The sequence below is a fragment of the Carcharhinus amblyrhynchos genome, chromosome 13, assembly GCF_965287045.1.
Source record: "Carcharhinus amblyrhynchos chromosome 13, sCarAmb.v2.hapA, whole genome shotgun sequence".
Classification (NCBI taxonomy): domain Eukaryota; kingdom Metazoa; phylum Chordata; class Chondrichthyes; order Carcharhiniformes; family Carcharhinidae; genus Carcharhinus; species Carcharhinus amblyrhynchos.
Window position 1 is genome coordinate 11,299,944 of NC_137336.1, and position 23,489 is coordinate 11,323,432.

General features: G+C 47.5%; 1 protein-coding gene across 2 annotated transcripts in view; it reads right to left on the reverse strand.

Moving 5' to 3' along the window:
• trim105 (tripartite motif containing 105) overlaps positions 1-4,468 on the reverse strand; it is a 32,281-nt gene extending 27,813 nt beyond the window's left edge. For both annotated transcript variants that reach the window (XM_080201286.1, XM_080201285.1), the window contains exon 1: positions 4,200-4,468. In XM_080201286.1, coding sequence (XP_080057412.1) covers positions 4,200-4,454 — 255 coding nt within the window. In that variant the 5' untranslated portion in view covers positions 4,455-4,468. The remainder of the gene's footprint in view (positions 1-4,199) is intronic.
• Positions 4,469-23,489: the final 19,021 nt, after the last annotated feature.

A 23,489-nucleotide genomic window follows, 5' to 3' on the forward strand; every position in this document is an offset into this window, starting at 1 on the left:
TCAACTCCCTTCTAACCACTCCCTCAGAATTCTTAAAGCGGTAAATACAAAAAGCCTGCAAAAATGCTTTTAAATGATTTAAACAGTTCTACAAGGTAAGTTCTTACTACAAAGTGCTTTAAACTTATTTAAACAGGTTTTTAACAGGTAATTTCTTATCTGTCCCTCTGCTCCTTCACTCGTCTGCTCCAGAGGCAGCCTCCACCACTTCAACGGGCAGAGAATTCCAGAGATCCACCACCCTTTGAGTGAAGAAGTTCCTCCTCAACTCCGTTCTAAACTGCCCCCCCTTTATCTTGAGGCTGTGCCCTCTAGTCCTACTGTCCTTTCTGAGCGGGAAGAGCCTCTCCACCTCTATCCTATCCATCCCATTCATCATCTTATACGTCTCAATGAGATCTCTCCTCATTCTTCTAAACTCTAACGAGTACAAGCCTAGTTTATTCAGCCTCTCCTCATAGCTCAACCCCCTCAACTCCGGCATCAGCCTAGTAAACCTCCTCTGCACTCCCTCCAAGGCCAAAATATCCTTGTGTAAGTGCGGCCACCAAAACTGCACACAGTACTCCAGCTGCGGCCTCACCAATGCCCTATACAGCTGCAGCAAGACCTCCCTACTTTTATATTCAATCCCCCTCGCTATGAAGGCCAGCATCCCATTTGCCTTCCTGACCACCTGCTGCACCTGCAGGCTGGGTTTTTGCGACTCATGCACAAGGACCCCGAGGTCCCTCTGCACCGTCGCCTGCTGCAGTTTTTCGCCATGTAAGTAGTAGTCCTTCCTACCAAAGTGGACAACTTCACACTTGCCAACATTAAATTCCATTTGCCAGTTCCTGGCCCATTCGCCCAGCCTATCTAGATCCTTCTGCAGGCTTTCCACACCCTCCGCACAATTTGCCGTTCCACCAATCTCGGTGTCATCAGCAAATTTCGACACCATACACTCAGTTCCCTCCTCCAGATCATCTATATAAAGGCCCCAGCACTGATCCCTGGGGCACTCCACTAGTCACCAACTGCCAATCCGAATAGCACCCATTGACCCCCATTGTCCTGTGTCGTGAAGGCCACCTTGGAGAACGCTTACCCAAAGATCAGAGGCCGAATGCCCGTGACTGCTGAAGTGTTTCCCCACTGGAAGGGAACACCCCTGCCTGCTGACTGTTGAGCGATGTTCATCCATTTGTTGTCATAGTGTCTGCATGGTCTCCCCAATGTACCATGTCTCAGGACAACCTTTCCTGCAGCGTATCAGGTAGACAACGTTGGCCGAGTCACAAGAGTATGTACCATGTACCTGATGGATGGTATTCTCACAGGAGATGATGGCATCCGTGCCGTACATTATCTTGTAAATTGAGTTTGTGTCTATACATGCCCTGTTTATGAACACAACTCCTCATTCATCTGATGAAGGAACTCGAGACTCCAAGAGCTAGTGCTGTCAAACAAACCTGTTGGACTTTAACCTGGTGTGGTGAGACTTCTTACTGTGCTTACCCCAGCTCAACACCAGCACCTCCACATCGTAGATTTACTCCATCAGTTTGGAATCAGGGAGTTGATTGTTGCCCAATTCTGACGAAAGATGGTGCAGAGTTGATGGGCCAAATGGCCTCATTCTGCACTGTGGGGATTCTATGATTCCAAGGACCGTAATTATTGTCGAATTTTAATTGCTTGTTACACAGTAGCAGCCAGTCCAGCCATAGCAAGGTCCCAACCAGCATCGAGTGAGCGGAATGACATACATCATGTGGGTTTGCTTTGGGGGAAAATGCCAGCCTATCGACCAGGAGAACTCACTAGCCCTCAAACATACTCAGATTTAGTCCAATTTGCAAAAAAAATCTGAAAACCAAGGGTAGCACAATAGTTAGCACTGCCGCCTCATGGCGCCAGGGACTCGAGTTTGAATCCTGGCTTGGGTCACTGTCTGTGTGGAGTCTGCACATTCTCATGTCTGCGTGGGTTTCCTCCCACAGTCTGAAAGATGTGCTGGTTAGGTGTATTGGCCATGCTAAGCTCTCCCTCCATGTACCCAAACAGGCTCTAGAGTGTGGCAACTAGGAGATTTTCACAGTAACTTCATTACAATGTTAATGTACTTGTAACACTGATAAATAAACTTTAAAAAAAAAATCAAATTTTCAGCTCACATCAATATTTGAGATGTTGCATTTCTGTAGCGCCTTACACAATCTGTGAATGAACCAAGCATTGAGTGCTCTATCAGAATGTAGGTCACGCAGCTGTCAATTTGTGCACAGAAAGATCTCACCAGTCATGCTGTGATAATTTTTTTTTAAGTAATGCTGGTTGAGGGACGAACATTGGTCTAGGCCACTGGATTAAACATCCTCCTCCTCAAAATCCTGCCATGGAACTTCTACATTCACCCGTCAGGGCAAACACGCCTTTATTTTAATGTCCCATTGGATAAGATGGTGGCAGCAGCAGCGCAGCACCCCCTCGGTACTGCACCGGGAGTGTGAGGCTGCACCCTGTGCTGTCTGAAGTGGGACTTGGACCAACAATAGTCTGACCTGGGGAGGTGAAGCCACGTTGAATCTCTCCATTTAGGCAAAAGAGCAGTGTCCAATTCTGCTCACCACACTTCTAGGCACAGGCGAGGGTCCTCAAGAGGGTGCAGAGGAGATTTGCCAGAATGGTTCCAGGGATGGGAGTTTTCTTTTGGTGAGGGAATTGGGGTTATTAGTGCGAAGGAGAGATTTGAGCCAGATTGTGGTGGGGTCTTAGTTGACGCAGACAAAGAAAATCTCTTCCATTAGCTGACAGGACAAGGTCTAGGGAGAGACAGGTTTAAGGTTCTGGGCAAGAGATGGGAAACGGGGGGGCGGGGGGAGGAGAGTGACGGGTGACGAACTTGTCTTTTTACTCAGCAGAAGTGGTAATGACTTATAATTCACTGTGACAGTGGAAAATGTGATGTGGAGATGACAGTGTTGGACTGGGGTGGGCACAGTAAAAAGCCTTACATACCAGGTTAAAGTCCAACAGGTTTATTTGGAATCACGTAACGAAGGAGCGGCACTCTGAAAGCTGGTGATACCAAATAAACCTGCTGGACTTTAACCTGGTGTTGTGAGACGTTTTACTGCACAGTGGAAGATGGAGACATAGACCATGAAAGGGAAATAAACTTGCAGGGCTACAGGGATAGAGGCAGTAAGGACTGCATTACTCCAGGGAGAGTTCGCGTGGATCTACAAGATTGAATAGACTCCTTCTGGGGCCCCAATGATTACGAGGAATAAGAGGGATATGGGACTGAGCCATAGGCCGAACATTCAATTTGATTTAAGCTCTCCCAATCCTTATTAAGGCAAGAGGATTGGGGATTGGACGAAGGGGGATGGGGGGGGGAAAGAGGGGTGGAGGGGGATGGGGACGGGGGGGGAAAAGAGGGGTGGAGTGGGATGGGGACGGGGGGGGGGGAAAGAGGGGTGGAGGGGGATGGGGACGGGGGGGAGGGAAAGAGGGGTGGAGGGGGATGGGGACGGGGGGGAAAGAGGGGTGGAGGGGGATGGGGACGGGGGGGAAAGAGGGGTGGAGGGGGATGGGGACGAGGGGGATGGGGACGAGGGGGATGGGGACGAGGGGGATGGGGACGAGGGGGATGGGGACGAGGGGGATGGGGACGAGGGGGATGGGGACGAGGGGGATGGGGACGAGGGGGATGGGGACGAGGGGGATGGGGACGAGGGGGATGGGGACGAGGGGGATGGGGACGAGGGGGATGGGGACGAGGGGGATGGGGACGAGGGGGATGGGGACGAGGGGGATGGGGACGAGGGGGATGGGGACGAGGGGGATGGGGACGAGGGGGATGGGGACGAGGGGGAAAGAGGGGTGGAGGGGGATGGGGACGGGGGGGATGGGGACGAGGGGGATGGGGACGAGGGGGATGGGGACGAGGGGGATGGGGACGAGGGGGATGGGGACGAGGGGGATGGGGACGAGGGGGATGGGGACGAGGGGGAAAGAGGGGTGGAGGGGGATGGGGGGAGAAAGAGGGGTGGAGGGGGATGGGGGGAAGTGGTGAGTATCAGACTGACTGTAATTGACAATGAACTGAAATTAACCTGGAGGTGCTGGAATTAAGAGTGCGCACCCACAAGTCACCTGTACCCCCCTCCCTCTCCCCCTCCCCCTCCCTCTCCCCCTCTCCTTACCTGAAGCCTGAACCGAAAGTCCTGGGTGCTCGCCCCCCTCACCCTCTCCACCACCCCGGCCACCAGGTAGTTGGTGCGGAAGTTCTTGGAGCTGAACTGGCGGCGGCACTGGGGACAGGACACGGCGCTGCGGGAACCTCGCCAGAATCGCAGGATGCATTTCTTACAGAAATGGTGCATGCACTCCAGCATGACCGGCTCCTGAAACATCTCACAGCAAATACAGCAGGTCAGCTCGTCCGTGACCCCCTCCATCCTGCACCCCCCCCCTCCCCTCCCCTTCCCCAACTCTGCAAACTTTCCAAAACTTCCCCACGATCTCCAACCTCCCCCCTCCCAACTTCAACTGCTTTCGGTTTCAGCCCTTGCTCCACCCCCAGGCTCTTCTTTCACTCTGTCATTCCTTCCTTCCCATGCTGTTAAACCAATGAAATGGCAGGCCAGGCTGTTCTCAGTCTCTCTCAGCCAGTACAGCCCAATGACAGCCCCAGTCTGGCAGGGTTAGGGGTGGGACTGAGGGAGAGGGAGCGGGGCCAGGATTGTCTGCATCCTGCAGCTCCCACTGTAACTTGGCAAAGACCGCGAACAAAGGTCAGCACTCAGGCCCCGCAGCAACTGGAGCAGAGGTTAAAACATCTCACTGTGTGGAAACTGCACTATCTAGATATCAACACAGCAAGGGAGCCCCTGTAAATACTGACACTCTCCCCATGGACCCCCTCCCTGTAAATACTGACACACTCCCCGGGAACCCCCCTGTAAATACTGACACACTCCCCGGGAACCCCCCTGTAAATACTGACACTCTCCCCATGGACACCACCCTGTAAATACTGACACACTCCCCATGGACACCCCCCTGTAAATACTGACACTCTCCCCATGGACACCCCCCTGTAAATACTGACACTCTCCCTGGGAACCCCCCTGTAAATACTGACACTCTCCCCATGGACCCCCTCCCTGTAAATACTAACACTCTCCCCATGGACCCCCCCTGTAAATACTGACACTCTCCCCATGGACCCCCCCCCTGTAAATACTGACACACTCACAACAGACCCCCCCTGTAAATACTGACACTCTCCCCATGGACCCCCCTGTAAATACTGACACTCTCCCCATGGACCCCCCCTGTAAATACTGACACACTCACAACAGACCCCCCTTGTATATACTGACACTCTCCCCATGGACCCCCCCTGTAAATACTGACACTCTCCCCATGGACCCCCCCTGTAAATACTGACACTCTCCCCATGGACCCCCCCTGTAAATACTGACACTCTCCCCATGGACCCCCCCTGTAAATACTGACACTCTCCCCATGGACCCCCCCTGTAAATACTGACACACTCCCCACAGAACCCCCCCCCCCCGTAAATACTGACACACTCACCATGGACCCCCCCCTGTAAATACTGACACTCTCCCCATGGACCCCCCTGTAAATACTGACATACTCCCCACGGACCTCCCCTGTAAATACTGACACTCTCCCCACAGACCCTCCCCCCCCCCCCCGTAAATACTGACACACTCCCCACAGACCCCCCCCCCCTGTAAATACTGACACTCTCCCCACGGCCCCCCCCCCCTGTAAATACAGACACACTCCCCATGGACCCTCCTATTCCTGCGATTGTTTTAGTTCCTACAAGAATTTATTCTGCAGCTTCTGTTGCTAAACATTATTTGTGAAATATCCCCAATGAGACTCGAATGAGGAACAGAGTTAGCAAATCAAGGTGGCGCTGGAAGAGATTCCTTACGAGCTGTCCCCAGCATACCTTCTAATTCTATCTTTTAGTCTTGTTCTATGCTTCTGAAACTTTATTCTAACTCTCACTACATTCTGCACTGTCTCCTTTCCTTCTCTATGGACGGTATGCTTTGTCTGTGTAGCGCAAGACACAATACTTTTCACTCTATGTTAATACATGTGACAATAACAAATCAAATCAAATGAAGGGGAAACTAACTTACTACTGTCTTTGTCTGCCATAGCTAGGTGTTCATTCCAGTGCAACACTGAGCCAAGAGATCAGAATTGTAGCAATACTGAACTACAGGTGGTGTGTGGACTAAAGCAGGGCTCGTGAGTGGAGAATATAAGCCAAGGTCCATTGCTGATTCCATCTCCTCCACTTGTTGCTGTCTGAAGCAGATGTCTCTCCACCTCACCGTTTCATTTCATCCTCAGCTGACCCTCCGACCATCATGATGGCCAATCTGCATCTGTGTGGCTGGGGATCAGTTACTTCAGCTGTAGGACAACCGTGTCTGAAGTCATGAGATTTCTGATAGGTGAAGACTAAAGCAAGAAGCTCCATTTTGATCTGTGCATAATGAGTCTCAGTAACTGTGAGGGCCCTTGACACAAAGGTGTCTTGGTCTACCATTCTGGATATAAACTGCACCAAGTCCATGCTGGGAGATGTCTGTTGATGTGAGTACAGGAGTCTGAATGTCAAAGTATTGTAGCCTCGATGGATCTGTGAGTGCCTGTTTGAATCTGTTGAGAATGGCTGTTGTCAGCAACATTTGATGTCCTGGTGGGGAAACTCACCTACGACTCTCACCAACGTTTACAGATGCAGTAAGTAGTCTCACAACACCAGGTTAAAGTCCAACAGGTTTATTTGGTATCACGAGCTTTCGGAGTGTTGCCCTTCATCAGGTGAAGGGGAAATGCTCCAAAAGCTCGTGCTACCAAATAAACCTGTTGGACTTTAACCTAGTGTTGTGAGACTACGTACCGTGCCTACCCTAGTCCAAAGCCGGCAACTTCACATCATGTTTACAGATGTAATGCACAAAGCATTCTTTCTGGTTGTATCACCGCTTGGCGTGGTTCCTGCTCTAAGACCGCAAGAAACTACAAAGGGTCATGAATGTAGCCCAGTCCATCACGCAAACCCGCCTCCTATCCACGCTTCCCGCTGCCTCAGAAAAGCAGCCAGCATAATTAAGGGCCCCACACACATCAAACATTGTCTTTTCCACCCTCTTCTGTCAGGAAAAAGATACAAAAGTCTGGGGTCACGTACCAACTGACTCAAGAACAGATTCTACCCTGCTGCTGTCAGACTTTTGAATGGACCTACTTTATATTAAGTTGATCTTTCTCTATGCCCTAGCTATGACTGTAACCACTAAATTCTGCATTCTTTCCTCTCCTTCTCTATGAATGTATGCTTGATCTGCCTAGTGTGCAAGAAACAATAATTTTCACTGTATACTAATACATGTGACAATAATAAATCAAATTCAGTCAAGGAGATCCAGTGACCTCTCTGAAACACAGAATGAATTTAGAAAGAATGCACTGTAGAGTGTGTATGTCCACAGGAATGGCTATTTTCATATTGTGGAAGTTAAAATGTTCAGATTGAAATTTCATAGTTTAGAAGTTAAATTGTGCCGAATTTGATCTGATTTGATTTGATTTATTATTGTCACGTATTAACGTACAGTGAAAATTAATGGTTCTTGCACGCTATACAGATAAAACATACTATTCTTAGAGAAGGGAACGAGAGAGTGCAGAATGTAGTGTTACAGTCATAGCTAGGGTGTAGAGAAAAATCAATTTGATGCGAGGTAAGTCCATTCAAAAGTCTGACAGCAGCAGGGAAGAAGGTGTTCTTGAACATAAGAACATAAGAAATAGGAGCAGGAGTAGGCCATCTAGCCCTTCGAGCCTGCCCCGCCATTCAATAAGATCATGGCTGATCTGTCGCTGCTCAGTTCCACTTTCCCGCTTTCTCCCCATAACCCTTAATCCCCTCTCTTATCAAAAACCCATCAACCCGCGTCTTAAAAATCGGTTGGTACGTGACCTCAGACTTTTGTATCTTTTTCCCAATGGAAGAAGATGGAAGAGAGAATGTCTAGGGTGCGTGGGGTCCTTAATTATGTTGGCTGCTTTGCCAAGGCAGCAGGAAGTGTAGACAGAGTCAATGGATGGGAGGCGGTTTGTGTGACGGATTGGGCCACATTCACGATCTTTTGTAGTTACCTGTGGCCTTCGGCAGAGCAGGAGCCATACCAAGCTGTGATACAACCAGAAAGAATGCTTTCGATGGTGCATCTGTAAAACTTGGTGAGAGTCGTAGCTGACATGCCAAATTTCCTTAGCCTTCTGTGAAAATAGAAGCATTGGTGTGTTTTCTTAACTATGGTGTCGACATGGGGGGACCAGGATAGGTTGTTGGTGATCTGGGCACCTAAAAACTTGAAGCTCTCAACCCTTTCTACTTCATCCCTGTTGATATAGACAGGGAAGTTAAAGTGTTTAAATTAAAAATTTCATGCTTTCTCTGTACAGTAGTGGAAAATGTTTATCAGCTTACTGACCTTCAAAAGAATCAGTCTTTGCTATTTTTTCACAAGCCCCCAAAATATTTCCCTTTTTAGGCCTTCACCAGAGAGTCATCAAGACCAGATTTTTTTCATAACAAACACCAAAGGCAAGTTATGAGGTTATGTTATGCAAATGACGGATTAGCAGAAGTCAATTTTTCATCGCATGAGAAAGAGCGAAAGGCTGAGATTTAATTGGCAAATATGTATGACAGTGAAAGATGTGAAAAATCTCTTGTTTCTGATTTGCTGTAATTGACTATAACTGCTGAGCTGTTTCTCTGTAACCTCAGAACTGCTCTGGTCATCCTGTGTTGGCCGTAGAGAGTTCTCCTTGTGCACAAGTAATTAAAGACCTTGCATTGGATGCATGGTGTCCAGCGTTGTTTGTGTAAGGAGGCAACTTAGTGCCTTTAAATTGCTGTTACCCAAGAGAACTCTGACAGTTTTTGGAGGTTCCACTGAGATTGCAAACCCCTGGAGTATCTACATGGGAACGAAGAATGGTGCCTCGCTGACCAAGGGAGCCCATGGCTGCCTGAGTTTCGGGCATTGAGCCAACTTGACCAGGGGAGTGTACACGCTGTCCTGTGTGGACATTATGATGAAGAGATGCCAGTGTTGGATTGGGGTAAACACAGTAAAAAGTCTCATAAGAATAGGATATGGTGCTCATCTCATCGATCAACAGTTCCGACACGCCACAGCGAAAAACCGCACCGACCTCCTCAGAAGACAAACACGGGACACAGTGGACCCTTTGTTGTCCAGCACTTCCCCGGAGTGGAGAAGCTACGACATCTTCTCCGGAGTCTTCAACATATCATTGATGAAGACGAACTTCTCACCAGGGCCATCCCCACACCCCCACTTCTTGCCTTCAAACAATTGCACAACCTCAAACAAACTTTAACCTGGCGTTGTGAGACTTTTGCTGTGTGGACATCACCAGGGTAAGCTGATCGCGGGCCCAGGGGAGATTCACTTCCCCTGAAGATATAACATAAGGTTCCGGGGTTGGACTCCCTGTATAGGCATTTTTTCCAGGGTCCGAGTCCCGATTTGATTGATTACCTAATTCCAAATTGATTCAGAGCTTGTTGCTGTTATACCCTTCTCTGCCATATGATGGAGCTGAGCAAGATGATCGCACGCCACGAGAATTGTAAATGTTTTAAACCTTTGTTAGCCTTTTTCATTAGCCTTGAATGTTTTGTCTGTGTGTTAGTTTTTTTGTCTGTCTGTGTGTGACCGTGTTTCACGCTGGCCGGCAGGACAGAGCAGATCCCCTCTTTGATCATGGGAAATTCATTATGAGCCTCCTTCCAAGGGAACACCTAGTGCGTATATGTATATATATGGGCAAGAAAGCGTGAATCATATTCCGAAATGGGTGAAGTGGACATAGGGTAAGGAGAAGCTTTTTCCGCCTGATGGTACCTTTAATAGGGACCACATTGAGACTTTGGGATGTGTGTTAAGAGTGAAGGAGAAGAAAGGTAAGTGAGGTGTGGGGGGGGTCTGCATATTTCCAGTGGTGAATGGAGATGCGATCGGATGAGTCTAGGAAAAAGGGTTTAATGAATGTTAGAATGTCTGAGGAACTAAGGAATTGTAAGGGGGATGTTAAAGCCAAGATCTTGGTCGCTCACCGTCTTCACGAAAAACCAAAAAAAATCACTTCCTGCTGAGCAGGATGATGAGGAGGAAGATTGGTCACCCCCCCCCCCCCCCCCCCCAAGATCTTCCTTCATTGAATTCACAGTCGCGTCCAGTTGAGGCCACACAAACCCCTCCATCTCCATCTGGATCGACCCTCCCCGCTGATGCCCCAGACTACTATCCACAGGGATCCCCCCCCCCACTCGCAGCTGCGGGCCCCTCAGGATTCATAGCAACCGCATCCCCAAGAACCCCCATCTCATCCCGAACCAGATCCCAGACACCCCCTCGCTGATGTGACAATTACCCCTCCGTACCTTTCCCGGACCTCAGGGAACTCCCTTAATTCCCTTAGTTTTTTTTTCTCTAGGCTGTAGTTTAATAGTCCAGATTCTAAATGTACATTGGCATAGGATACACAGCATGGTACAGGAACCTGATAAGGATGTATTATGTAGAGGAGTTTCACTCGGTGTTCATGAATTGTTTGGGTGTATCTCAAAACACTGGAATGTTGTAAATATTCTTGTACCGGGGTGGCATCCTGATCTGAAGGAAATGTTTGCAATGACGTGTGTTGGGTGGGAGGGAAGAACCTCCCCAAGCTTGTTAGAGCCCTCCAGCACTGTGAACGCCAGCTTCAATACCAGAAGCCAAAATCGAGAAGTAAGGTTACAGATAATGTATTATACATTATCCAGTTGGGGCAGAGGTGGAGGACGCGTGCTGGGGATAAGGCAATCAACTGGCTGAGGCAAGTGCCTGTTTCACCTGCGGTCTCCAGGGACACTGGTCCCGAGGCCGTATCCGGTGACCTTCAACCATCTCTGCCTCCTCCACCATCAGCACCCCCAACAACTCCCCATCCCATTCACCGGCATTTAACTTAGCCATAAATGTCAATGTATGTGACTGCTACTTAAAATATTGTAGAATTCACTTGTATAATTTGCTATATTTGGTATGATTTGATTTATTATTGTCATATATATTAACATCCGGTGAAAAATATTGTTTCTTGCATGCTATACACACAAAGCATACCATACATAGAGAGGGAAACGAGAGAATGCAGAATGTGGTGTTACAGTCAGAGCTAGGGTGTAGAGAAAGATCAGCTTAATATAAGGTAGGTCCATTCAAAAGTCTGACAGCAGCAGGGAAGAAGCTGTTCTTGAGTCGGTTGGTACGTGACCTCAGACTTTCGTATCTTTTTCCTGACGGAAGAAGATGGAAGAGAGAATTTTCGGGGTTCATGGGGTCCTTAATTACGCTGGCTGCTTTGCTGAGGCAGTGGAAAGTGTAAACAGTGTCAATGGATGGGAGGCTGGTTTGTGTGATGGATTGGGCTACATTCACGACCTTTTGTAGTTTCTTGCGGTCTTGGGCAGAGCAGGAGCCCATACCAAGTTGTGATACAACCAGGAAGAATGCTTTCTATGGTGCGTCTGTAAAAGTTGTTCCTCTGTGCCTTTCCCAGACTGTGGGGAACACCCTTAATTCCCCTAATTTTTTTTTCTAGGCACACTTTAATAGTCCGAACTCTAAATGTACATTGACATAGCACGGTTATTGTTGCCGCACCAGTTCATCAAATTCTCTATCTCACTCCTGTACTCTGTCTCATCATTATTTGAGATGACGAGACACAGTACAGGAGGGAGATCAAGAATCTAGTGAACTGGTGCGGCAACAATAATTCCTCCCTCAATGTTAACAAAACGAAGGAGATAGTCATCGACTTCAGGAAGTGTAAAGGAGAACATGCCCCTGTCTACATCAACAGTGACAAAGTAAAAGACTCAAGAGGTTCCTGTGATAGCATTTTTTTTTTGCTTTTTGCTTGTTTTGATCTTCTTGACCTTGTGAAGCTTCAATTTTGCTGCGTCGTTATCAGTACCCAGTATTGTTTTGGGAATGTAATTTCCATTCGCTAACTACCAGCGAAGTCTGTCTTTATTTTCGCAACAGTAAACCTGTAGAGTTTATGAAAATTGTAATTTAATACAGCTGGTAGTTTACTTTGCTGATTAATTCTTGCATTGGATGTATGTAATTTTACCTTATTCATGCGTGAACAAATGTTTATAAGTGCTGTCACAGAAAAGACCATGCTTTAATTATTACAGTAAGGAAAATCCTGCAGTCATTTGGGGGATGGGGTTGCTCTGTAAATTCAGATCTCCATGGGAATCATAAACATCTTAAACATCAAACATAAATTCAAAAATAAATAATCAGAGTAATAAATTAGTTTTGAAAATATAAAATCAGTTAAATGGATAACACCAAAATTAAGAGAATGAAATAAATATCCTGGCTTGGGTTTGCACATTCTTCCTGTGTCTGCGTGGGTTTCCTCCGGGTGCTCAGGTTTCCTCCCACAGTCCAAAGATGTGCAGGTTAGGTGGAGTGGCCATGCTAAAATTGTCCCTTATTGTGAGGGGGACGAGCTAGAGTAAATGCATGGGGTTATGGGGATAGGGCCTTGGTGGGATTGTGGTCGGTGCAGACTCGATGGGCCAAATGGCCTCCTTCTGCACTGTAGGATTCTATGATTCTATCCGGTGTACATAAATAATAAACACAACGAAAACACACGGAGCTCCATTCAAATGTGATAACATGATAAGTACAAATATTTCGGACAGTCATTTTTTTTTCCTTTTGGCGCTCAATATTGAAAGATTGGGAACAATTTGACTTTTGCCGTTTGCCTAAAATGAGTGGTTTTGGATCTGCTGCTCATTTTACATCGCTCTCAGAAAGCCAGGACAGAGTTTTAACTGGTGGTGAACTGTGATCACCCATTTTACACCATTGCCGTAAATTAATTTCATTGGGATTTATTTGGGTACTTTGCCACAGTCTTGTTGCTGTTTGAAATTATAGATAAAGCCAAATTATGTCACATAGCAAGTAGATTGAGTTACATCTCTTTACGTGTTAAAATAAGCTACTGTCATTAACATACTAAGGGTTAACTCTAATAGACAACCTTCTTGAGATCATCCAGGATTCACAACAAGAGCTGTATGGTGTTAACTGGAATTAACTTCAATTGCCATAATGCTTATTAGATTGTGTCAAAAGTTCAGAGTGCTACTACTACAAAGATTCTGTCAAATATAGATGCAGGTATATGCATGGATTCCCAACTGTGCTAAAATCAGCCGTCCCCTCCAGAGCCTTGCCCTCCTCTCAGCTCCTCTGAGACTTTTCTTCTCCCCGGTGAAATGAGGATTACTTAAGAGAAGAGAGGGTGAGAGAGCAGCCAAAGGCCGGCACTGGAATGAACAGCTCAAAACATAATCTGGATCGAACTAATTAAACGCTGATCTGTGCCTACAATAACTGAATACTTGTACCTGGGTGGGATTGTGGTCAGTACAGACTCGATGGGCCGAAGGGCCTCTTTCTGTGCTGTAGGGTTCTGTGGTTCTATGGAGTTTACCCATGCGAAAAGGGGGGATGATCAGGATAGTGCAGCAGTCGTGGTTCGCACCAGGATTTTCCACCTTGTCAGGAAAAGTTGCTGCTCAATGCCTACTCTGACACAGCAATAACCCTGGAAAGTTGCCACCTGTGGCTGCAGTAGTAGGCCCACAGCCACGGGGTCCTTTTGTGCGGCTACAAATGGACTTTATACAAATGCCCAGTTGTAAAGGATATAGCTATGTACTTGTTATTGTATGTTTATTCGTGATGGGTAGCAACATGCCGAACTGGAAAGAATGACACTGTTACTGTAGCTAAGTTGCTTTTATGTGAATGTGTTCCTCGATTCGGGATTCCCGAGACACTGTCTAGTGACAATGACCCCCACCTTACGGAGAAAGTGACGCAGGAGTTATTGAAAGCATTACAATGCAGGCACCACCTTCCCTACCCCTACCATCCCCAGTCTACGGGTGCAGTTGAGAGGCTGAATGGGATACTAAAGAATAAGCTGGCCAAATTGTGTGAGGAAAACAGGCTTGGAGTGCCCTGGAGCCCGACCCCTGGTCCTTATGGTCATGAACTCCCATCCCAATCGTACCACCTCTTTGACACCTTATGAGATTGTAATGGGATGTCCCATGTGCTTACCAACTCCCCACCCCTTCCTATTAAACAGATGAATATCCATTCCATGGATGAAGGATTAATGGACTATTGCAAAGCTCTAACCAACTCTCTTAAAGGTTTGCATTCCCAGGTTGTCAAACCCAGAAACAAGTCACCACTGAGGGTTGCCATCCCTACCCACCAGGAGACTTAGTCTTCATTAAGACCTTCCAAAGAAAGCATTGCCTGGAACCTCAGTGGAGGGGATCTTACCACGTCCTGCTCACAACTCACACAGCCGTGGAGGTGGAAGGGAAACCTTTGTGGATACACGCGACCCACAGCAAGTGGGCACCTTCAGAAGAAGAAACTTAAACAAGGACTTGACACTGTTTGAAATGTGAATTTTTTGTTGTCATTGATTGTACTACCCTTCGCAGAGACATGGATTAGCAATTCCACGATTCGAAGAATGCAGGCTGTCGTTTCACAGGGCACGATGTGGAGATGCCGGCGTTGGACTGGGGTAAACACAGTAAGAAGTCTCACAACACCAGGTTAAAGTCCAACACTACCAAATAAACCTGTTGGACTTTAACCTGGTGTTGTGAGACTTCTTACCGTATTTCACAGGGCAACCAGACCCAACATTGGATCTGCACTCACCTTCCTGCCACCCCCTACCTCATCAGAAATGCATTTTTGTTCTCCCCCTTCAAACCTTGAGTGGTCTGTGGAAGCCACGGTGACCCTCACCCAACAGGCACCTATCTGGAGGCAACAGCCTACTCCTGTGAGCATTAAGGTACCAACATGCTGTGTGTTAGGAGGAATTATACCCATGGGGACATTAGGGTGAGTGATCTTCCATCGCGCTCCTGATTATGACTACTGGGAAGTCCAGCTTCGCTTCCATAATCTGGTCCCATGACATCCTGCTGGGATTGCATGACGAACAATCCCTCATGCATTGCTCAGGCCTCAACATCTGAAACCAAACTCCACCACACCAAGGGTGAGTGTGATTGCCAGCGGACAAATAACGTCACCCTCAATGGTCTTGTTACTGTATGGACTTCTGACAGCATCCACCCCAAGGGATCTGGGCCTTGTTACCATGAGGATCAGTCCGGATGCGCAGACCAAGTAGCCCTAAGGGCTCTACATCTCAATCAGACTTGTCATGTCCATTTGTATGCCCAGGAGAAATTTCCCCAGACCCAGTATTGGCTCACTTTTTGTCAAAACTTCACATTCTGATACCCAACCCTTGTTCACAATGTCTCGTTCTGGCTTTGTGAGGATGGAGCCTACTTTAGGGATTAGTGGGTAAAATATGTGGGGGCGGGGCCTGGGTGGGATTGTGGTGGGTGCAGACTCGATGGGCCGAAGGGCCTCTTCCTGCACAGTGGGGTTTCTATGATTCTATGAAGACTCTCCCCGTCGATTGGGCCAGCACCTGCACCGTAGGTCACGTGATCCCCGAGGCCTTTGGGGTCAAGCACCTATCCATCCACTCCCTCTACAACCACCTAGGATTCCTGAGGTGTCAGGAACAGTCAGTTCCAAACTCGCTAGCCACCCGTAACACTGGCTTTCATCAGTTTGTCCGGGTCCTCCTCCCAGGTCTTGGGGTCTCAGGATTAGAAAAGGCCATTATTATTATTTCCGCTACTATGGAAATAATTGAGAATGGTGCAGTAGACATCATTCAGGGCCTGCAGTCAGAGATTCAATCTCTTTCTAAAGTCTTGCTACGGAACCACATGGCCCTCGACCTTCTGGTAGCAGCACAGGGGGCAGTCAATGAGACATGCTGTTTTACATTAATGACGATCATAGGATTGAGACAGGTGGACATACCATTCAGAAGCAGGTGTATCTTTTGCACTCAGTTGCTTAGGACAAACCCTTTGATTGGCGGGGTTGGCTCCCTAACCTTGGCAGGTGGTTTGGGGACTTTTTTAAGGGCCTTCTCAAATACCTTGTCATAGACCTGGTCTTGCTCATTGTCCTGTATGTGGTTATTCAGCTTGTCTCTTGTTGTATCCGTTCTGTCTGTCACCCTCCTTTCGTCCACAGCCCAGCCTCCCATCTCCTTCCAGTCCTCCCAGTCTTCAAACCAACCGAGGAAGAATTTCGAAAGCTGATGCGCACAGACGTAGAAATCATGGAGAACCCATAAGGTTGTCCTAAGAGGACAAAAAAGAAGGAAGTGTAGAAGTTAAAATGTTCAGATTGAAGTTTGGAAGTTAAATTGTGCGGAAGTTGAGGTATTCAAATTAAAATTCCATGTTTTCTCTGTACAGTAATGGAAAATGTTTATCAGCTTACTGACCTTCAAAAGGAATCAGTCTCTGCTATTTCTTCTCAAGCCCCCAAAACATTTTCCTTTTTTGGCCTTCACCAGAGGGTGAACAAGACCAGATTTTTTCATGACAAATACCAAAGGCAAGATATGTTATGCAAATGAAGGATTAGCAGAAGTCAATTTTTCATCGAATAAGAAAAAGCGAAATGCCAGGACTTAATTGGCAAATATGTGTGATACTGAAAAATGTGAAAAATCTCTTGTTCCGGATTTGCTGTAATTGACGATAACTACTGAGCTGTTCCTCTGTAAACTTTGAACTGCTCCGGTCATCCCATGTTGGCTGTTTGCAGGTTCTCCTTGTGCACAAGTAATTAAAGACCTTGCTTGCATTGAATGCAAGGTGTCCACTGCTATTTGTGTAAGGAGTCGACTGAGATGCCTTTAGGTTGCTGTTACCCCAAGAGAACTCTGACAATATAGCCTTGTCCTGTCTGGATTGGGGTTTACATCATTGGCTGTGAGTAAGTGGCCCACATCAGGAACTTGGTTGACCCTGAAACTGCATTTCACAGGGCTAAGCTTTAATTGGATGGTCCTGATTCTCTCAAAGAGGAGATGAAGATCTGCATTATGTTCTTGCATAGTACGATCCCATGACATCAACAGGGATCTTGCAGTGTTGGGCTGTAAGGAGTTGCTCCGTGCATCATTGGAACACCTTGATGCCTTTGGAGATCCCATAGGCTGTACAAAGAAGATGATATCTGCCGATCGGAGACATGAATGTGGTTCATTTCGAGGATTCCTCATCCAACTGGATCTGCCAGAACCCGGATTTCATATCGGGAAAGCTAAACATCTTGGCATTGGGCATATCACATGTTCTGCTGTTTTCAGAGGGTGATGTGGTCTGAGCAGCGACCTGTTCAAGTGCACTGAGTCAATGCAAATCCTGACCGTGCCATCTTTCTTTACTGTGGCTCCATTGCTGAAACCCAGTCTGTGGCCTCTTCTGTCGCAGATTTGACACCAAGTGCTGTCATCTGGTGAAGCTCATTAACAACGTTCTGGTAAACCTTCTTGGAGCGCAGGCTATTGGTGATATCTAACCTCATGTCGTTTACAACTGACAGCTTACCAATGATGTCCCAGTTAAAGAGATCAGTATAGGATGTTATCTCTGGGGTTTGGAGTTGTAGCGCATGCACTTTTGGATCAAGGTGAATGAGACCTAATGCAATGATATTCCAAAACCCTCGGATGGTGATGGCTAACACGAGGGGACATAGCTTTAAATTAAGGGGTGGTAGTTATAGGACGGATGTCAGAGGTAGGTTCTTTACTCAGAGGGTAGTAAGGGTGTGGAATGCCCTGCCTGCAGCAGTTGTGGACTCGCCAACTTTAAGGGCATTCAAATGGTCAGTGGATAGGCATATGGATAACACTGGAATAGTTTAGGTTAGAGGGTCATTAGATTGGTTCCACTGGTCGGCGCAACATCGAGGGCCGAAGGGCCTGTACTGTGCTGTAATTTTCTATGTTCTAGTAGTGGCTTTATGTTCTGATGAACTATATGGAATGTGAAATGTCCCTGTATGCCTTGGAGAGTGGCTACACCTTCACTTTGCCAAAAACGATAAGATCTGGCTGCTGGGATCTGGTGCTATTTACACATCTACTTTCTGTAACCTTTGGCTGGACAGTACATTATCCTTTACTCCAGAGTCAGCCTTGACTTTAAGTCTGGAGTTACTGCTGTTGAGGGAGGTGAAAATCTCTCCCTTTCCTGTGGCGGTGTCGACATCCTCACAATGTGTTGTTGGAGGCTCAATAGCTTCAACGCTCTGGTGGAACTTCAATCCACTCCATCCTCCTGACCCTCTGACCCCTGGAGGGTCAAACAGCTGCCGTGTTGCTGTTGTCAGAGGAAGGCTGCTGTGTGTTTGAATCCGTAGTAAGTCTCACAACACCAGGTTAAAGTCCAACAAGTTTATTTGATAGTAAACCCCCCAAGCTTTCGGAAACGCTGTCCTTTCGTCAGGTGAGTGCAAAGTTCTGATCAGAGAAGGGCATATAAAGGCACACACAGTTTACGGAAAACTGATTAGAAGGCGAGTCTTTACAGCTAACCTGCTATTCAAGTCTTAAAGGTGCAGACACTTTAGCTGGTGGACTTTAACCTGGTGTTGTCAGACTTCTTACTGTGTTTACCCCAGTCCAATGCCAGCGTCTCCATATTGTGGTTTGAATCTGCAGCACTTGGCAAAGTGATTCCAATTCCTGCATCTTTTACCATGGGAACACAAGCTGTTCTATCCAGTGGGTGTTGACCACTGCAGTTGGAGCAGGGACCCCCTGAACTGCAAATACTTCAATTTTCCACCTGGAATCCTTGCTTCATTTCTCTGATTGTCCATTTAACACACAGATATGGATGGCTGCTTGTAACATTAAGCCTTTTTCTCACAGTAGCTGTTTGCAGACTGCATCACTACATATCCCAAACTACTCGATCTCTGATTAGATCTTCAATGAGAACTCCAAATGCACATTTCTTTGCCAATATTTTCAAGGCGGCTGCATAAGAATTTATTGATTCGCCTGCTCTTTGAGTTGAATGTCAGTCTATCGAGAATTATATTTTTACCAGAAGACTGATGCTCAAACATTTTCAGGATAATCTTCATAGATTCCCTACAGTGCAGAAAGAGGCCACTTGGCCCACCAGGTCTACACCGACCACAATCCCACCCAGATACTATTCCTGCAATCCCATATATTTACCCTGCTGACCCCCCCGACACTAAGAGGCAATTTAGCATGGCCAATTGACCTAACCCGCACATCTTTGGACTGTGGGAGGAAACTGGAGCACCCGGAGGAAACACACGCAAACACGGGGAGAACTTGCAAACTCCACACAGACAGGGACCCGAGGCCGGAATTGAACCTGCGTCCCCGGGTGCTGTGAGGCAGCGGTGTTAACCACTGTGCCAACCTTGGGGTCTTCTTTCTCTTCCTCAGTCCGTAAAACAAACAACTCAAATTTTTTAATGATCTTGGTGTCCACGAGGTTTAACAGGGTAAAAGCCTGTACCCTTATCGACTTGTCTATGTTATCTCTGGTCCCTGCTCTCCTGGCTGTGTGCTACCCCCTCCTCTCCACCGCCTAACACACTGCCACCCCTGCTTCCGTGCATCATCCAAACTGGTCTATATTGGCTTCTGCTCCAGCAATGCCTCAATTTTAACATTCCTGTCCTTATTTTCCAGCACACCTCTTGCCCCTCTCTATCTTTCTTCCAGATCCCTTCAAGATCCCTCCAACCCTCTTCTCCCTAGCCTCTTGAGCACCCTGACCGCCACCATTAGTGGCTGCGCTTTCAGCCTTTGATTCCAGTTTCAGCTTCAGGTCTTCAATCCCCCCTGTCCGAATATCTCCTTGTGAGGCTGACTGTCAAATGTTGTCCAGTAGTGCTCCTGTGTCACTGCTTTAGATATGCTAATCTGCTGAAGGCATACCTTAGCTGTAACCACAGCTGCCCTGTAGGTGGAGCTCTGGGACCAGTGTTGATGACCAATGGGGCTGACCATCCAGTGAAGCTTCTTTGGACCAATCCAACACTGCAGAGAGCGGGGGCATGCAGGGGGTCAGTGGCGGGGGAAGGGGGGGCTTGGAGGGGGTCAGCAGGACACAGGTCAGAAGAGGTTATTCTGTGTTGGCCTGGGCTGCAGTTCCAGTTTCACCCCGTGTAAGGGATTCTTCAAGGTTTCCTGAAAGAAGTCACTAAAGTCTCTGGTTTGTACAAACCATTATTATTTATTTGCACTCTGGTTACATCTTAGGAACTCTGCCTGAGGTTTGACTCTTCCCTCTCTGTTACTTAGCCATGTGCCATTACGCCCCATCGTCGCCTGGTCAAATTCCTGGATCCCTGGAATGATTGTCTTTGAGACTAGGCCTCTGTCTTACCAAATGCAAGTCATGATGTGGAGATGCCGGCGTTGGACTGGGGTGAACACAGTAAGAAGTCTCACAACACCAGGCTAAAGTCCAACTGGTTTGTTTGATAGTAAATGTTTGCTATCAAATAAACCCGTTGGACTTTAACCTGGTATTGCGAGACTTCTTACTGTGTTTACCAAATGCAACTCATAGATACATAGAAACATAGAAGATTGGAGCAGGAGGAGGCTATTTGGCCCTTTGAGCCTGCTCTGCCATTTATCATGATAATGGCTGATCATCCAACTCAGTAGCCTATTTCTGCTTTTCTCCCATAATTTTTGATCCCATTCGCCCCAAGTGCTATATCCAGCCACCTCTTCAATACATTCAATATTTTATAAATGTCAAAAGTGACCCCGCATTTACCACTTTATCCGGCAGCTCATCCCACCACTCTCTGCGTGAAGAATCCCCCCCTAATATTCCCTTTAAACTTTTATCCTTTCACCCTTAACTCATGCCCTCTGGTTTTTTTCTCCCCTAGCCTCAGTGGAAAAAGCCTGCTTGCGTTTACTCTATCTATACCCATCAAAATCTTATACACCTCTATCAAATCGCCCCTCATTCTTCTACGCTCCAGGGAATAAAGTCCTAACCTTTTCAATCTCTCTCTGTAACTCAGCTTCTCAAGTCCCGGCAACATCTTCAAAGAAGATCTTTACATCTTCAAAGAATCATTTACATCTTCAAAGAATTCCAACAGCATGATCAAGCGTGATTTCCCCTTCATAAATCCGTGCTGACTCTGACCCTGCCACTGCTTTCTAACTCACACATATACCGTTTAGTTAGAATTTAGGACTGGGGAACTTAGTTAGAATCATATAATCCCCACAGTGCAGAAGGCCCATCGACCCTGCACCGACGCCAATCCCACCCAGGCCCTATCCCCGTAACCCCACATATTTAACTCGCTAATCCACCTGACACTAAAGGGCAATTTAACATGGCCAATCAACCTAACCCGCACATCTTTGGACTGTGGGAGGAAACCATAGCACCCGGAGGAAACATATGCAGACATGGCGAGAACAAAGAACAAAGAACAAAACAAAGAACAAAGAACAACCCAGCACGGGAAACAGGCCCTTCGGCCCAACGAGCCTGCGCCGCCGCATCCTCCTACACCTACCCTACCCTGTGTCTATGTGAGTGGAACCCCTAACTTAGCCAGATTCAGGGGAGAATAGTGTCAATTTGGTACACCAATCAGCCTAAGAGCACATCTTTGGGGTGTGGGAGGAAACCGGAGCACCCGGAGGAAACCCACGCAACCACAGGGAGAATGCGCAAACTCACACAGACACAGGCCCAAATCCATGTATCTGCACAGCTAGCAGTGCTAGTCACTGAGCTGTTGCGGCGTTCGTCTACCAGTCCAGGATTAAGCACACACACCGACATGAAGTACTAGGCCACTCCCGGAACCTCCAAGAGCAGCCCACGCACGACCCACCGTATGCATGCCCCTCATTTGACAACAAGGTGGACCGACACCTGCGGAATAAAAAGACAAAAACGTTAACATGTAAGTCTACATTTCCGGTGTCGTCCCGAGGCTCTGACCTTATTTAATACCCTCTACTATAACCCTCCATCCTTGTTTCGCTCATGTGTCTATCTAAGTAAACCTTAAACAAGTCCAACGTGCCTGCCTCCACCACCCTACTCGGTAGCGCGTTCCATACCCCCACGACCCTCTGCGTGAAGAACCTTCCTCTCACATCCAAATTATACTTCTCCCCCCTCACCCTTAGATCGTGACTTCTCATAATTGTCCCCAATCTAGGGAAAAGCCTATCACTATTGACTCTTTCTATTCCCTTCAGTATTTTATATACCTCTATCATGTCTCCCCTTAATCTCCGTCTTTCCAAGGAGAAGAGTCCCAGTTTCTCCAACCTTTCCTCGTAGCTCGGTCCTTCCATGCCAGGCAACATCCTGGTAAACCTCCTCTGCACCCTCTCCAGAGTCTCCACGTCCTCCCGGTAGTAAGGTGACCAGAACTGGACGCAGTACTCCAAATGCGGTCTAACCAACGTTCTGTACAACTGAAGCATTAGACGGCAGCTCCTATACTCTATACCCCTTCCTATAAAGGCTAGCATTCCATAAGCTTCCCTCACAACCTTCTCTACTTGTGTCGCCACCTTCATAGACTTGTGAACCTGCACTCCCAGGTCCCTCTGTATTTCTATACTCCTAATCGGTCTACCTTTTATCACGTAGCTCCTCTCTACATTATTCCTTCCAAAATGCATCACCTCGCATTTGTCAGGATTAAATTCCATGTGCCACCTATCTGCCCAATGCACCAACCTATCTATATCCTGCTGTGTCACCTGACATTCCTCCTCGGTATCTGCCAATCCTGCCATCTTGGTGTCACCCGCAAACTTGCTGATCACACCACGTACGCTGTCTTCCAAGTCATTTATATATACTACAAAGAGGAGAGGTCCCAGTACTGAGCCCTGCGGCACACCACTGGTCACTGGCCTCCAGCCCGAAAAGGTCCCCTCGACAACTACTCTCTGTCTCCTATTGCCCAGCCAGTTCTCAATCCACCTAGCTACCTGTCCTTGTATCCCATGTGCCTTAACCTTTTCTACCAGCCTACCGTGAGGGACTTTGTCAAACGCCTTACTGAAATCCATATAGATGACATCAACGGCTCGCCCGTCGTCAACCGTTTTTGTCACCTCCTCAAAGAATTCTACCAGATTCGTAAGGCAAGACCTCCCTCTAACAAAGCCATGTGGCGTATCCCTGATCAGATCGCAACGCTCCAGATGCTCCAGAATGTGCAGACTCCATACAGACAGTGACCCGAGGCTGGAATCGAACCCAAGTCCCTGGCGCTGTGAGGCAGTACTGCTAACCACTGTGAGGC